The sequence below is a fragment of the Nannobrachium achirus genome, assembly GCF_963921795.1.
Source record: "Nannobrachium achirus genome assembly, chromosome: 23".
In the NCBI taxonomy this organism is placed as follows: domain Eukaryota; kingdom Metazoa; phylum Chordata; class Actinopteri; order Myctophiformes; family Myctophidae; genus Nannobrachium; species Nannobrachium achirus.
This window is the reverse complement of record NC_137830.1, coordinates 39,948,402-39,961,962: the sequence shown is the minus strand read 5'-3', so window position 1 is coordinate 39,961,962 and position 13,561 is coordinate 39,948,402. Positions and strand designations below refer to the sequence as shown.

The following is a 13,561-nucleotide window of genomic DNA, read 5'->3' as shown; positions in this document are numbered from 1 at the left end:
TTGACCAATCCTCAAAGTATCCATTCATCTGACCGGGAGGGACACCGCACACATATTCTAGATGTACAGGACATATAAAGCCTATTCATTCTGAACTGAAATGACCATATATGGACATGGGACACACAATTTGCTTTTTGAAAAAGCCTATTCATTCTGGACTGATATTTTACACGTACGGGACAGGAAAAACCTGTTCATTCTGGCCTGGAGTGACCATATATGGACATAAGGTAACGGACATTCTGTTTTTGAAAAACCCTGTTCATTCTGGACTGAGATCACCATATATGGTAATTAAACGGACATTCTGTTTTTGAAAAAGCCTGTTCATTCTGGACTGAAATGACCATATATGGGCGTGATACACACAAAGCCATTCATTGGAAGCGGTTTCCACCGCTTCAAAAATAAAAAACTGTCAGTGGAGCCCTAATCTGAGTCTCCAGAAATATTTCGCCAGCTCTCTTGTGGAGTCCCTATATTTATGTACCATATACTATAAGCACAATCACAAACAAACAAAAGAAACCCCACTATTTGTATGGACAAATCACTTTTCTTTTCAGTTTTGTTTCCTTACTTTCATGCAGAAACTTCAGCGAGAGAGAGGTGACATACATAAGGCACAATATATCAAATCACATATCACATATCAAATTTACCAGCTTGTGTGTTCCTGTTTAATAAATAACTGCAACAACAAGATGAGCAATTATTGCTCTGGACAGGAAATACATTGCATCCACTTAGTGGATGAATACAGCATGCTGTCTTTCATGACAGTAATTCAATAAAGAGATGACAGCCTGCCACAATGTCAACCAGTTGGATCCCCTACATTGAACATTAAAGACTCTACCTGTTGAATTCATCTCGATGCAAATTTAAAAGGGAAATACTATTTTTGAATGCATTCTCAGGTTTAAATTGAATGAGTTGGAGAAGCATGTTCAAACTGTTTGCACTGTGTCTGCCATCTCCTGCATCTCCTTCCATGGGAGCAAAGGCCTTTCACAAATCAATTAACTTATTGTAGAAGACTTTGAGAGTGCCTAAACCTAATCCCTTCTCTTTAAAACACGCGCGTGCACACACACACACACACACACACACACACACACACACACACACACACACACACACACACACACACACACACACACACACAGAGAGAGAGGCTGGCTCTACGATTTTGAGCCCATAATCTCCTTGTGTCCTCTTTCTCTCCTCTCTCCCTAAGCCCTCGCTCCATCCATCCCTCCATCCCACCACTTACCACCAGTTTACATCTGCATGCAGCTGGCTGGGACCGTGTGCAGTTAGAATTCAGCAGCCATATGGAGAGAGTTTCAGATCATTTGAAATAGCCTATGTTTTCTGGACAGTATACACTGTATACTGTACAGACAGAAAACACAGCCAATCCGCTATACAACAATGGCAGAGTGAGAGTTCTCACTGAAATGTTGCTTTGAATTCAAATGAGATCAATTTAACTGGGGTGAACACTAATTATGTCTCCCTTTCTTGCCATTCTTGTCTCATAAATGATTCTATGATGCTATATCATGGCAAATTGTCTAAAAGTGAGGTAATTGGTTCCCAAAAGAGTATAGCCTGCGGGCTAGAATGATTTCAACTTCTTCATGCAAGGATATTGCAAATTAGATTAAAACTATTCATTCCCCATAAAAAACAATGAATTTCAGCATGGCTGCGTCTAGATAATTTCCTTAACTTTAGGCATTGGTTGCTCTCTGTTCATTCAAAGCATACTGATAAGTGATGGTCTACAGCACATTACAGCGTGTTTACAACGCACACTTATCATCTACTAAAACGCTTGTACCCCAGTCGAGGCATGTCCAACTCGTTCTGGGGGATTAATCCATAAACCCTTCAGCTTTGGTTCACTGCAATCATTCAACCCCCCCCTGCACTGCATAAGTATACAGTGCACACGGCTCCAGCCCTGGGGAGAGGAATAAAATGCAGCATGACTCAATGGTTCAGTGGAAAACTCAATGGAAACCGGGGTTGTCATGGGATGATCTCTTGAATGGATCATGTACCTCTATACCCGCACTGGTCAGGATGCTATGCCAGGTTATGAACTTGTAGATCTGCTACTTTCAAAAGATTTGTATACATTTGAAAACTTGAAATGGGACATTCTGCATAATGAGTACATTTTTGGTACTTTAAGTACATTTTGAACTCCAGACTTTTACTTGTAACAGAGTAGTTCAACATTGCAGTATTTATACTTTTACCTATTGTAAAACATTGCCACTGGTCTGGACTCTGGATGCTATGCCAGGTTATGCTGTATAGATGGTGGGCTGGCTGGGCAAGCCAGCTAAATCCTCCTTCCCTTGCAGCCCCTCCCACTGACTCTCTCTCTCTCTCTCTCTCTCTCTCTCTCTCTCTCTCTCTCTCTCTCTCTCTCTCTCTCTCTCTCTCTCTCTCTTCTCCTATCTATCTCTCTGAGTCTCTTCCCTCCCCATCTTTCTCTTTCTACCCCCCCTCTCCCTCCCTCTCTCAGCCTGAGCGTTGTGCGTGATGCTGCAGCCACTGTAGTCGTCGGGTCTCCAGTAAACTGCAGTCATGGCGACAGTAGTGGTCCAACCGCTTACTCTGGATCGAGGTAAGGCGCGCAAGCGGTCGTTTTCCCCCGTTTGGATCATGATCTATGTTTTGGAAACTAACATGCTAGTTCAACGTAGCCTACAGCTACAGTCTGTGCTTTTATTAGATTCGCGTACGAGTCCGTATTTCCAGGCAGTATGAGGTGTATATAAAATGGCTTATGGGCTACTGAAATGATAGACGTTTGGTGCGCGTCTTTCACAGAATGAAGCGCACATTGAATTAACGGAACGGTGACCTAGCCTATTTGCCGCATTTAATTCCCTGTATGGCACTTTTCTCATTTATATCTATATTATGTAACCTTTTGGACAGTTATTGGGTTACGTTTTCCCCCTCTCTAACTGAGAAAGTCGACTATAATAAGCACGTTAGGGGAACTCTTCACAACAATGCTATAGAGGGCAACTTTTGGATTTAAAGTGGACAGGTGTGTGACGCCCGGCGCTCAGTGCATGCCATCATTGCTGAAACAGGTTCTTTTTGAAGCTCCTACCTGTTGGCAATAGAATGCAGGGAAAACGAAATAGGGCCTACAATTGTAATTTCTAGCCTACATCAATTCTGTCATGTTTTCTGTATAACATTGGTTCTCAAAGTGGGGTCCAGGGACTCCCAGGGGTCCTTGAAGGAGGTCCAGGGGGTTCCCAGCTAAATGATAGTTAGGGACCAAATGGACCCTTATGAGTCTGTAAATTAACATTGATTTTACAATATAAATTGGGGTCTCAGAGATAGAAATGCCATTAAATGAGGGGGGGAGGGGGGGTCCTTGAAGTTTAAATATTTGAGAATCACTGCTATGCCCCTAAAAATCTTCTCTTATGGGGATCCCTGGCATATCTTTTCAAATGGGGGTCCGCAGGCTAATAAGTGTCAGTTTGGGGGTCCTTGACATGAAAAAGTTTGAGAACCACTGCTGTAGCCTATAAACTATGTTAGACAAGATATAGGCTTTTAGCCCAATTTATTTACTTAGGCAAGGTCATCTGATTTAAATCAGTGCATCCTCTGGAGACTGATATTTCCACAATCCACATATTTAGTTTCTTCTTACATTCTACATTGCTTCTAATTCCAGTTTTTACTCTTGGATTTGTAAGTGGAAAAACACAGGATTATATTTGCCCTCAAGACAAATCTGGTGGTGAAATGCAATATTGCAGTAGTATTACTATTACATAGGAAATGGATGCTCCTAAAAATAGAGAAAGGGAAATCTAAGAACAATTTCCTCTCTGTGCCAAGTAAAGCTGGCATATACCAGGTTCCTTATCAGCCAATAGAAAGAGGTGAATGTAAATAATGACCTGGTGGGTGAATGAATCATTATGCAGAAATTATCATGGCACCTATATGGAATCCCCCAAAATAATAGCCAAAAATCACCATCTTTAGCTGTAAGAATCTATCAGCTACGGTATTCATTCAGCCTTCTAGGTGGCATTTGCTTAACAGATTAAATCCTACTCCTCTCCCATCAAGCAAGCATCTTGATGGATTACATAATTATAGCATGGCATAGAGATTTCCTTGATAACGAGGCCATTACATCACCATGGAAATAAAGCCAGACTCTTAGTTAAATGCCAGCATTCAGTCAACCTTATAGCCTGTTGCAGAGGCGACAAGCCTGACTCGACAAAAGCCATATTGAGTTTACTGTGTTGACATATTTGGACGCGAATTCGAGCAGTCAGTGCACGCAGCTCTAATGACATACGCACTAATGACAGTTTTACACTGGAGCCTTCATTGTCAACAAGAGATAACAGGCTGTAGTCTTTTCTCGGCTCTTGTCACTTTCAGGGAAAGGCTGGTTGGTAATGAAATGGTAGTGCAGTCTGTTAAGAGACAGCCAAGTTGCTGAAATTGTGAAACACACGCGCACGCCCACACACACACACACACACACACACACACACACACACACACACACACACACACACACACACACACACACACACACACACACACACACACACACACACACACACACACACACACACACACACCACGAAGAGCACAGCTTTTACAGCACTTTGGATAGAGGTGAGAGCTGAAGGGAAAGGGATAGAAACAGGTAAAACAAATAAAGATGCATTATAGTATACATACTATAGACAACATATTGTGACAGCGCCGTACATGACATGAATAACTGCATAGTTATTGTTTTAACTCCACCTAACAGCAGTCCTTGATAGATGCTTCCTTCAGAATGCAGAGAATGTGAAAGCTTTAAGTACTTCAAGTGGTAAAACTCTGTGAGAAAAGGTCAGTCTCAAACTGCCGTGCCAAGAATCTATAAAAACAAATCTGGAAAATGTGAAAAAGCTGACAAGAATTTAATTATACCACTTCTTCGTAAAATAGAACACTTATGCTATGTGTCATAATTTTGGAATAACAGTGTAAAGTTATAGGCATAACTGTAGTTGGAAATGAGCAATACAGTATAGTAATATACTTTTTTTTTATTTTAACACCCAGTACCCAGAATTCTTCATGGTCAATTAGACCAGTAGTCTTCTTTCCCTTATGAAGGTAGGTCTGGAAATGTTAAGGTTCTAGTCTCTACATGCTGTATATACAGTACAAATTATAGGTAGGGCTGTCACAATTATTACATAATCGTCTAATCGCAATTATTTGACATAATCGCAATTATTTTGTCATAATAGTCTTCAACACTAGTGTTTACATGTTGAAACATTTTCATATTTTCAAACATTTAAAAAAATAGTGGAAATAGCCGATCTACCAGCTCACAACGCATCACATCGCAACGCGCTGTGAGCTTGAAGATCTGCTATTTCCACTATCAATGTTATTTTTCAACTGTTAAGTTGTCAAATATTTAAGTAATTTCTTTGTGTATTTAGGTTATGTGTCATATCTGCCATGTGCAACTTCAAAGCCTACAAGCCAAACAGAAATGTAATTGTCAATGACAGAAACACAATTAAAACGTTAATCGCAATGATTTGAGCGACAAATAATCGTCATGTAAAATGTCATAATCGTGACAGCCCTGATTACAGGTTCTGTTTTTATTGGCCCTCTAGACTCATATTGTCCCCATGAGACTGCGGCCTAATTCCATTTTTCTTCTCCAAGGCTAGTTCGCTGTTTTGAAGACAAACCTTATTCTTTTTCACTTGCTTCCTGTGACACCAGGGACATGTAGTAGAGAGCTGTATGGAATAAGATATTCTCTCCTCCAGCATTTGGTTACACAGAAAGCAAAGGTGCACAAGGTCATTTGTGAAGGTGACTTGCAGGTGTCTGCCTTAACTACAGTCTCATCCAGAAGCCATTAGCCAGCCCAGTGATGAGTGATTTATTTGCCTTCCATTGAGGGGAATGTCACAGTAGGTCAAATTAGTACTAATTAGATTGGCATAAAGGAGAGGACTTGATAAAGTACAGCTACTTAAAATGTTCTGGTGGAATGAACTGTCTCACTGGCAAAGCCATACTGTTCTATTTACTACCACTTGTTACTATTCTAGTAACCACTCAGAGTGGTTAATTGGAGGCTATTGTGTTTGGGAAGCAAAGTTACAGCACTACTGCCAAAGGCTCCAAGGATACCCAGGTCAAATTGGCAGTGGCAGATGGCAGGGAAGTGCTAGACAATTTATTCTACTGTGTCTGATATCAAGATACTAAGTTACAACTTGAACTCAGAATACTGCCTATAATGTTTTTTTTGTTTGTTATGCCTTTATTGATAGTATAGTTAGTAGGTTGACAGGAAATGGGCAGACAGAGATGGCGATTGACACGCATCAAAAGCAATCGAGAACGGGACTCGAACCGTGGCGTACTGTCAGGCTACATTAAGCCTAGATGCCTGCATCACTATGCCAGTGGTCCGGGCCCAGATACTGCCTTATGAAGGCAGATATTTAATCAGCAGTGCTTCCATTGAATAATTATTATTATACAGTAGCTGTATCATAGTTACTAGCTTTTCCATTCACCTAAGAAAAGTGAAGTTCTTGGCCCGGATGGCAGGCGTAGCTGTCTGGGCACCTAGGCTGGTAATCCAGCCTGATCTATCAAAGAAAATACGTTTTTTTCAATCAAGGCTTTCATAATAACAATTTGGCTGACTACTAGAGCTCATGATGCTTTACTCTGACCCTGACTACATACATTGTGATTCTCTCTGGAGTGTCTGCTAAAATACTAAATTGTAACAAGACGATCTTATAAGTGCATATTTGGACTAAATGAAATGAATCACATTGTCTAATATCGGTAATGCATTAGGCCTACATTTCAGGTCTGCTCTCGGTTGTGAATGGAGTAATCGTACCAAGAGATTGGAGTGTTGCCCAGCAAAAGCACGGCCCGAAACAATGTTTTAGCATGCGTCAAGCTTCGAAGCCCTCAGTAGTTGACACTGCGACAGTTCGGCTCTGTGCCTATTCTTTAATCAGTGAATGATGATGAGGATGACCTTTGTTATTCACAGCATCGTATTAAAGCAGACAGTGGCTAGAGCGCTGTATTATGAATTGGTTCAGCAGCATGTTTTATTCCATCCTCTCTCCATTTAGGATATTTCCAGTATGATGGCCGTGTTATTAAATCCTGCCGTCAACGCTACGCAGAAACAGCAGGGCAATGGATGATTCTTTCTTGTTCATCATAATGTGGAGTTTGAAAGCTAAAGCTGAATGTGCAGCATTTTGAAGAAGGTATAATTTATCACTTGAAGCTTGGTTAACAAGGATGTACGTGCGCCCAGCAGGGATGTGCACATTGTGTACGACAGCTTGTATTCCTGGGATCCAATAATATATACTGTACATTCACAAAAATATAATAAAACCTATAATGTATAAAAAATAAAAAATAAAAATAAAAAGAAACAAAGCAAAAAAGTATCTCACAAGTCATTTATCACTTAAAATCAAATAGACAAAGATAGTCAACCAACCATCAAACAGTATTATAGTATAAAGTCTGTTTCCTTTTAAAACACGCCTTTCCTTTCATGTTACAAATATCACCAGGAAGACTTTTCCATAATAGTCTACAATTTACCTGTAGAATACAACCCTCTTCATAGAATTGGGTAGTAATTCTACTCGCCCCTCAAGTGGAATAATATGTATTTGAGCAATACATTGCTATTATAAAGAAATGTAGGAGTGTTAGTTAGAGTTCATAGAGTTCAGTCAACCACCTTTTTGATGATCAGACCATGACAATACTCCTTGGCTGGCAAACCACAACCTCTGCCCCTGATTTCTCACATGCCCCTCTTCTAGCGCCACCATGAAGTTGCTAAGGCCAATTTGTGCATACATGCGACCTGACGGTACATATAGACTGTCCATGTCAGAACTGAGTATTTCACGTTGGTCTGTGAGATTTTTTCTCTGATAAAATTATATTGTTTACACTAGTTTAAAGTCAGTAACCTTTATGTCCTACCCAGGTTTCAAACCCAGGTTTGCCAACATTTCTATTGTTGAGCAGTTATACTAGCTATATTGAATGAACATAAATTATGATTAGTCAAAAGAGTTTTATATACAAAGAAGAATCACACCCAGTGCGACATGAGCAGTGCTATTTATGCATTAATTTCCTTAAAGGGGCCCCACCATGAATGTCTTATTTTAATTTTTTTTGGTCTTCCCAGTGTCTCTTCCAGCCCCAAAAAACCCAATTCATTAACTCTAAGCCTTGCCTTTTATTTCAGTGATTTTCTGAATGGGCATGTCTGAACGGTACTCTTTTGAAATCGGGCCCCATTCTATAGGTGTGTTTTCATAAAGCCTTTTAATGCGCAATTAAGGCTTTATATGAATAAATCTTTTTATGGAAACACTTCAAAATTCGAATAAACTTTCATTATTCGCAAAAACATTTATGCGCTTGGAGGAGGTGGATTTTGAGGCTTTATCGAAAAACCTAAATGTGCATTAGTGAATGGAAACGGGTCAGCCAATAAATGCGAATAAATGATGATGTTCTGGTCCATCGTCCTCCAAGTCAACACTTCCCCCTGACGCTTAACGTCCATTGTATTAGCGTTAGCCCACAAAACAAACCGTCTGAACTCTGTGTGTAAAAAATTCCTCCCGTTTTCACAACGTGCCAGCTCCAATTCGAATGACACCCGCAGATGGAAACAGGCTAAATTCGCTTTGTCTTAATGCACATTTCTGATCATTCGCTTCCTATTTTCGAATAAGTTTATGGAAACGCAACTTATGTCACAGGGGGCTCATTTCCTATTGGGCCCCCTCGAGAAGCGGGCGGTACTTTTTGGGAGGCTATATTCTATTGAGGCTATATACAGTATATGAAGTGAAACCATGAGGTAAAGTGGTGCTAAAATTGGAACAATACAGAGAAGATTACGATTGACTCTACATGGTTCTCACCGTGGTTCACTAATATTCTCTGTATCGTTCCAATTTTAGCCCAAAGACAGCGCCCCGTTGCCAACAAAGGAAATTTTGGTATTGCATCTGAAATGGCTTGGAATTAGGGACAGACAGTACATGATATTTCAATATCTGAGTGGTTGTTTAGGCTAAAACCTGTATAAAGCCATATTATGAACCAATATTTATATGAAATATATATTTTTAAAAGCATGGTGGAGACCCTTTAAGCGTCCCGCGAAGCTTGACCCTGGCTGTACAAACAGACACCAATTTGACCAATGACAGTCCGGACAGGCACAGGGCATACAGACTAAGGTGCAGCTTTACAGTTAAGGAAGTTAATCGGTGAGTCAAACCATAGGATTGTTTTGGAGTTGAACCCAAACACGGGGGATAAGGTGAAGTTTCAGAAGGTTTATTTGTGTGTAGAGAATGGCTGGTAGTTGAGGAGCGATGGTGAATGATGTGGGCAGGCTGGAATGGCAGGCAGATTGGCATGCAAGCAGGAACACAGGCACATAGGGAGTAGGAGGCAAACAAGGATACAGGCAGGCAGACGAGCACAGGGAAGGCAGTACAAACTTGGAATCAAACAGTAAGAGCTATAAGCACTAAACTCTGGAGGTCTGAAGGGCATCTCTAGCCCTGGAGCTGAAACCGCAATGAGACACAGTGGGTGAAGAGCTGGGCTTTGTAAGCAGGAGAGGAGAGGAGATGATTGAAGGCAGGTGTGCAGGAGGATTCAGGCGAGTGAGTGGCAACCCGGCAGGACAGGAACATGCACATGCACGCACACACACACACACACAGACAGACAGACAGACAGACAGACAGACAGACAGACAGACAGACAGACAGACAGACATAGAAAGGGTTACACATGGTTCGCCCCCATAGAAAGAGACTAAGAGAGAGAAATACAAGGGAAGATACTGAGGCAAATATGGCCATGACAGGTGAGCATTTGGCACCTTACTTTGGTAACTGTACAGTGACATCCAGAGTGTAACAATCTGGATACATTTTTACAGTGAAATTAACATGGCAGATTTCAATATGCACAGATATAACACTACAGTGTATGTAGTTGCATCTTAGTTTTGTTTCTACCCCTTTCTTATACTTGTGCTATTCCGTTTCAATGAAAATAACAAAATAAGGCTGCTAATCTCCCAGTGGGAGAGTTGTCGTGGTTCATTAATCTTGAATGCATTGCTCGGAGAACGGCTTCCCCTTGCTCCCATCTATGTACTGTATATGAACATAGGCGACTCAGCAATTTAAAATGTTGCATATTCATGTAGTATACAATTGGGTGTTGCTGTTGCATATTGAAAGCGTGTACAGTGGTAATGAACTTTATCTGACTTCATCTGTCCACACTGTTATTTGCTGGATCAGATCAGATTTGTGTATTCAGACATAGTCGACATATCAGCAGGGAGCGTGTCGCTGATACTACATGTCATCTTTTACACAACCGACTCTAGCCCTCACCATAACCTTAACCTCCGTGGAGTGAGTCGCTAATCCTCCGGTCGAAATGATGGGCGTTCGCAAAAGCGAGATTTCCCCATATCAGCATTGGTTCCAGATAAGATATTTTCCGCAAACAAAACTATTGTATGACAAAATATATTTCTGGCTTCAGTGTCCAGACTGAGACTCGTATTTCAAGCCACCCACTGTAGTAATGGTTAGTTAATATTCTGAACTGCAAAAATCCGTTTCCACGTGGTGTTTTGCTGTTCCGACTTGATCAAAACATTTATTCCAATCTCGATAGGCCAAAAATCTGATTTGGGCTGACAGTCTGAACATACCTATAGTAGACACATGAGAATCAAGTCCCCCTCACATTCTCTGAAAAATATGTCTGTCAACCTACATTGTGAAAATGACCTAATTGCACATAGACTGGTTGCTTCACAGATATGCTAAATTTGGCAAGCCCAGCCTGCTGTTGTCAACGTGGAAAGCTGAGTGTATAGAGAGATAGGAATTATTATTGCCACTGGGGGATGGGTCACTCATGCAGATGTTACACACATCTGGACCCCTTGAATCCTGCAGAGGCAAAGCTCTGAGGTCTCACTGTAGATTATAGTGCATATCGTCACTGTCAGCATCACGGAGAAACCTTGTCTCCAAATGCAATATTTTAATGTTTTTCAAAATGTAATGCCCTATTAATGTTATACTTCTTCACACAACGTGTTGTGCAAAAGATACGTGGCGATCCAATGTACAAGCTCACAGTGTGTCTCGTCGTGACACTTTGTGAGCTAGTGGATCTGCTATTTTCACTATCTTTTGAAAAAGGTTGAAATGTTTTGAAAATGTTCGCCTACATGATGACATCCCTAAGACAGGGAAATGATGAACAACAGACTGTAATGATCCACTGGAAAGTAAGAAGATTTCAATATTTCGATGTCCCGCTGTTTCGAGGGTTAACTTATTCACCAGGTTAGCATTTACCTGCGTCGACAGGTTAGCGTTCACCAGCGTCAGTAGGTTAGCGTTCACCCGCGACGGCAGGTTAGCGTTCACAGGCGATTCGGACTACTGGCCGCTCAAAACAACTGCACATCGAAACATCACTACTCGCCCTTCCTTGTCAGCTCTAGAAGTTTCTTTCAAAATTTACTTGAGTAAAAGTGCAAAGTATTGGCATCAAAATGTACTTAAAGTACCAAAAGTAAAAATGTAGTAGAGTAGAAGTAAAAGTATTGGATATTGGAAATACTCAAGTAAAGTACAAATACCTAAAAATTGTAATTAAGTACAGTAAGTAAATGTACTTGGTTACTTAGCAGCACTTCCAGTGACAACCAGGTCGGTGGGAAGTGAGGAAACTGTAGTATACTGGTTGTATATAACATGTTGCTTAATACATTCACTTTGAATGTCATCTATAAACCCCATTTAATTTACCTGCCTTTCAATCACGCCGTGTGCGCTGCGCGTGTCCATTGTGCACGCGACTGCTGCCATTCATGGCCGGTGCACATGTCTTCTTTCACGCGGAGAAGAAAAAATCACACTCGTGTGTGTGTGTGTGTGTGTGTGTGTGTGTGTGTGTGTGTGTGTGTGTGTGTGTGTGTGTGTGTGTGTGTGTGCGCGCAACAGCGCCCCTCCCTTAACATGTGTGGTCAGAAAAGGTTACTGCAGGGCCAGGCTACGGAGACAGACAGACAGACAAACAGACAGACAGACCCACACACACGGCCACGTATAGGAGCGTTGTGACCACCGCTCAAAAATCCACCCACGAGTATCTATGAGAGAGCTATAGTCCACAGAACATGGCGTTTTTTTTACCAAACGAGCAACAGTGAAAAAACAACAGAGAAACAGTCATTTTAGCGGAGACAGATAAACGGATGTGAATGAGGCAATGGAGTCGATAGCAGCACGTGGCTGCTATGCATCATGGGATATGTCGTTTTTTCGCTCACCGGCGGCGGCAGCAGCAGCACCTGTTTACCTGGCAACCATGGTAACCACGTAAGACGTCTGCGAGCGTCTTAACGGGGTCATGGCAGTCAATGTGTAACTGTAGTATACTGGTTGTACAGGACGCTTAAACTCGCACATGTTGCATCAGGTCTAAATGGGTTTTAATAGCCTACTTTGTTCCAAATTGATTTAACTTATCTCGTCTGATTGGACACTTATTTGTAGTAGGATATCTGTCAATCTAGGCTGACCGAAGCGAGGACTAATTAATTTTGCTAAATGCTTTTAAAAATGAAAGAATTCGAGGGAGATGCCTCTTTATGCCAATGTTTGTTTGTTTTTTTCATTTATCTGGTTACGAAATAGACTTGAAATGTCTTTTGAAATGGGAATTATTTATGTTCTCTGTTTGTAATTGTGATTTTAATTATGCTGCTGTCTGTCTTGGCCATGTCTCCCTCTGGAAAAGAGATTTTTAACATTTCAAATGGTGATTGGTGTCTATCCTGGTTAAATAAAGGTGGGGAGTAGTTGGCATATTTATGTGTATTCGTAGCACAGAGCAGCGGTATGTTCTCAGCTTCCTCTCACTGAGCTCAGGCTTTAACTTTCCTCTGCTCATACCTATCCTGTAAGTGTAAGGAAATACATTAGGGATGCTTACGTGCATGTTCTTCTCCCATGACGGAGAGTTTGGACAGTCCAGGGCGGGATCACATTTCCTGCATTTCCTGCTAGCCAGCCAGGTTATTCATAGACGTGCTTGTATCAACTACACCATGTGGGTTTTTGAGTGTATTGTTAGAGCTCCATGGAACTGAGCCTTCATGCTTTTAGTAAGCTACTTTTTCGCATCCGCCAACAACAGCTTTATCCGAATATGCAGGGATGCTCAAAGGCCTTAGCCACTCTCCCATGCAGGGGTGTCGCACCAAATTCTGGGCCCTGGGTACAAGGATTCACTGCGTTATTTCGTGCTCTAACTATTGAAAAATAGCACAAGCTCACAGCGCGGCACCGGGAGCCGC

At 41.4% G+C, this 13,561-nt stretch overlaps 1 protein-coding gene across 1 annotated transcript in view; it reads left to right on the top strand.

Annotated features, from left to right (window-relative positions):
- Window positions 1–2,610: 2,610 nt before the first annotated feature.
- Window positions 2,611–13,561, top strand: part of lin7a (lin-7 homolog A (C. elegans)) — a gene marked incomplete at its 5' end in the record, with an annotated part of 51,624 nt that continues 40,673 nt past the window's right edge. Inside the window, one exon of the mRNA XM_080754747.1 lies at window positions 2,611–2,650. Within this exon, the coding sequence (XP_080610873.1) occupies window positions 2,611–2,650 (40 nt within the window). The remainder of the gene's footprint in view (window positions 2,651–13,561) is intronic.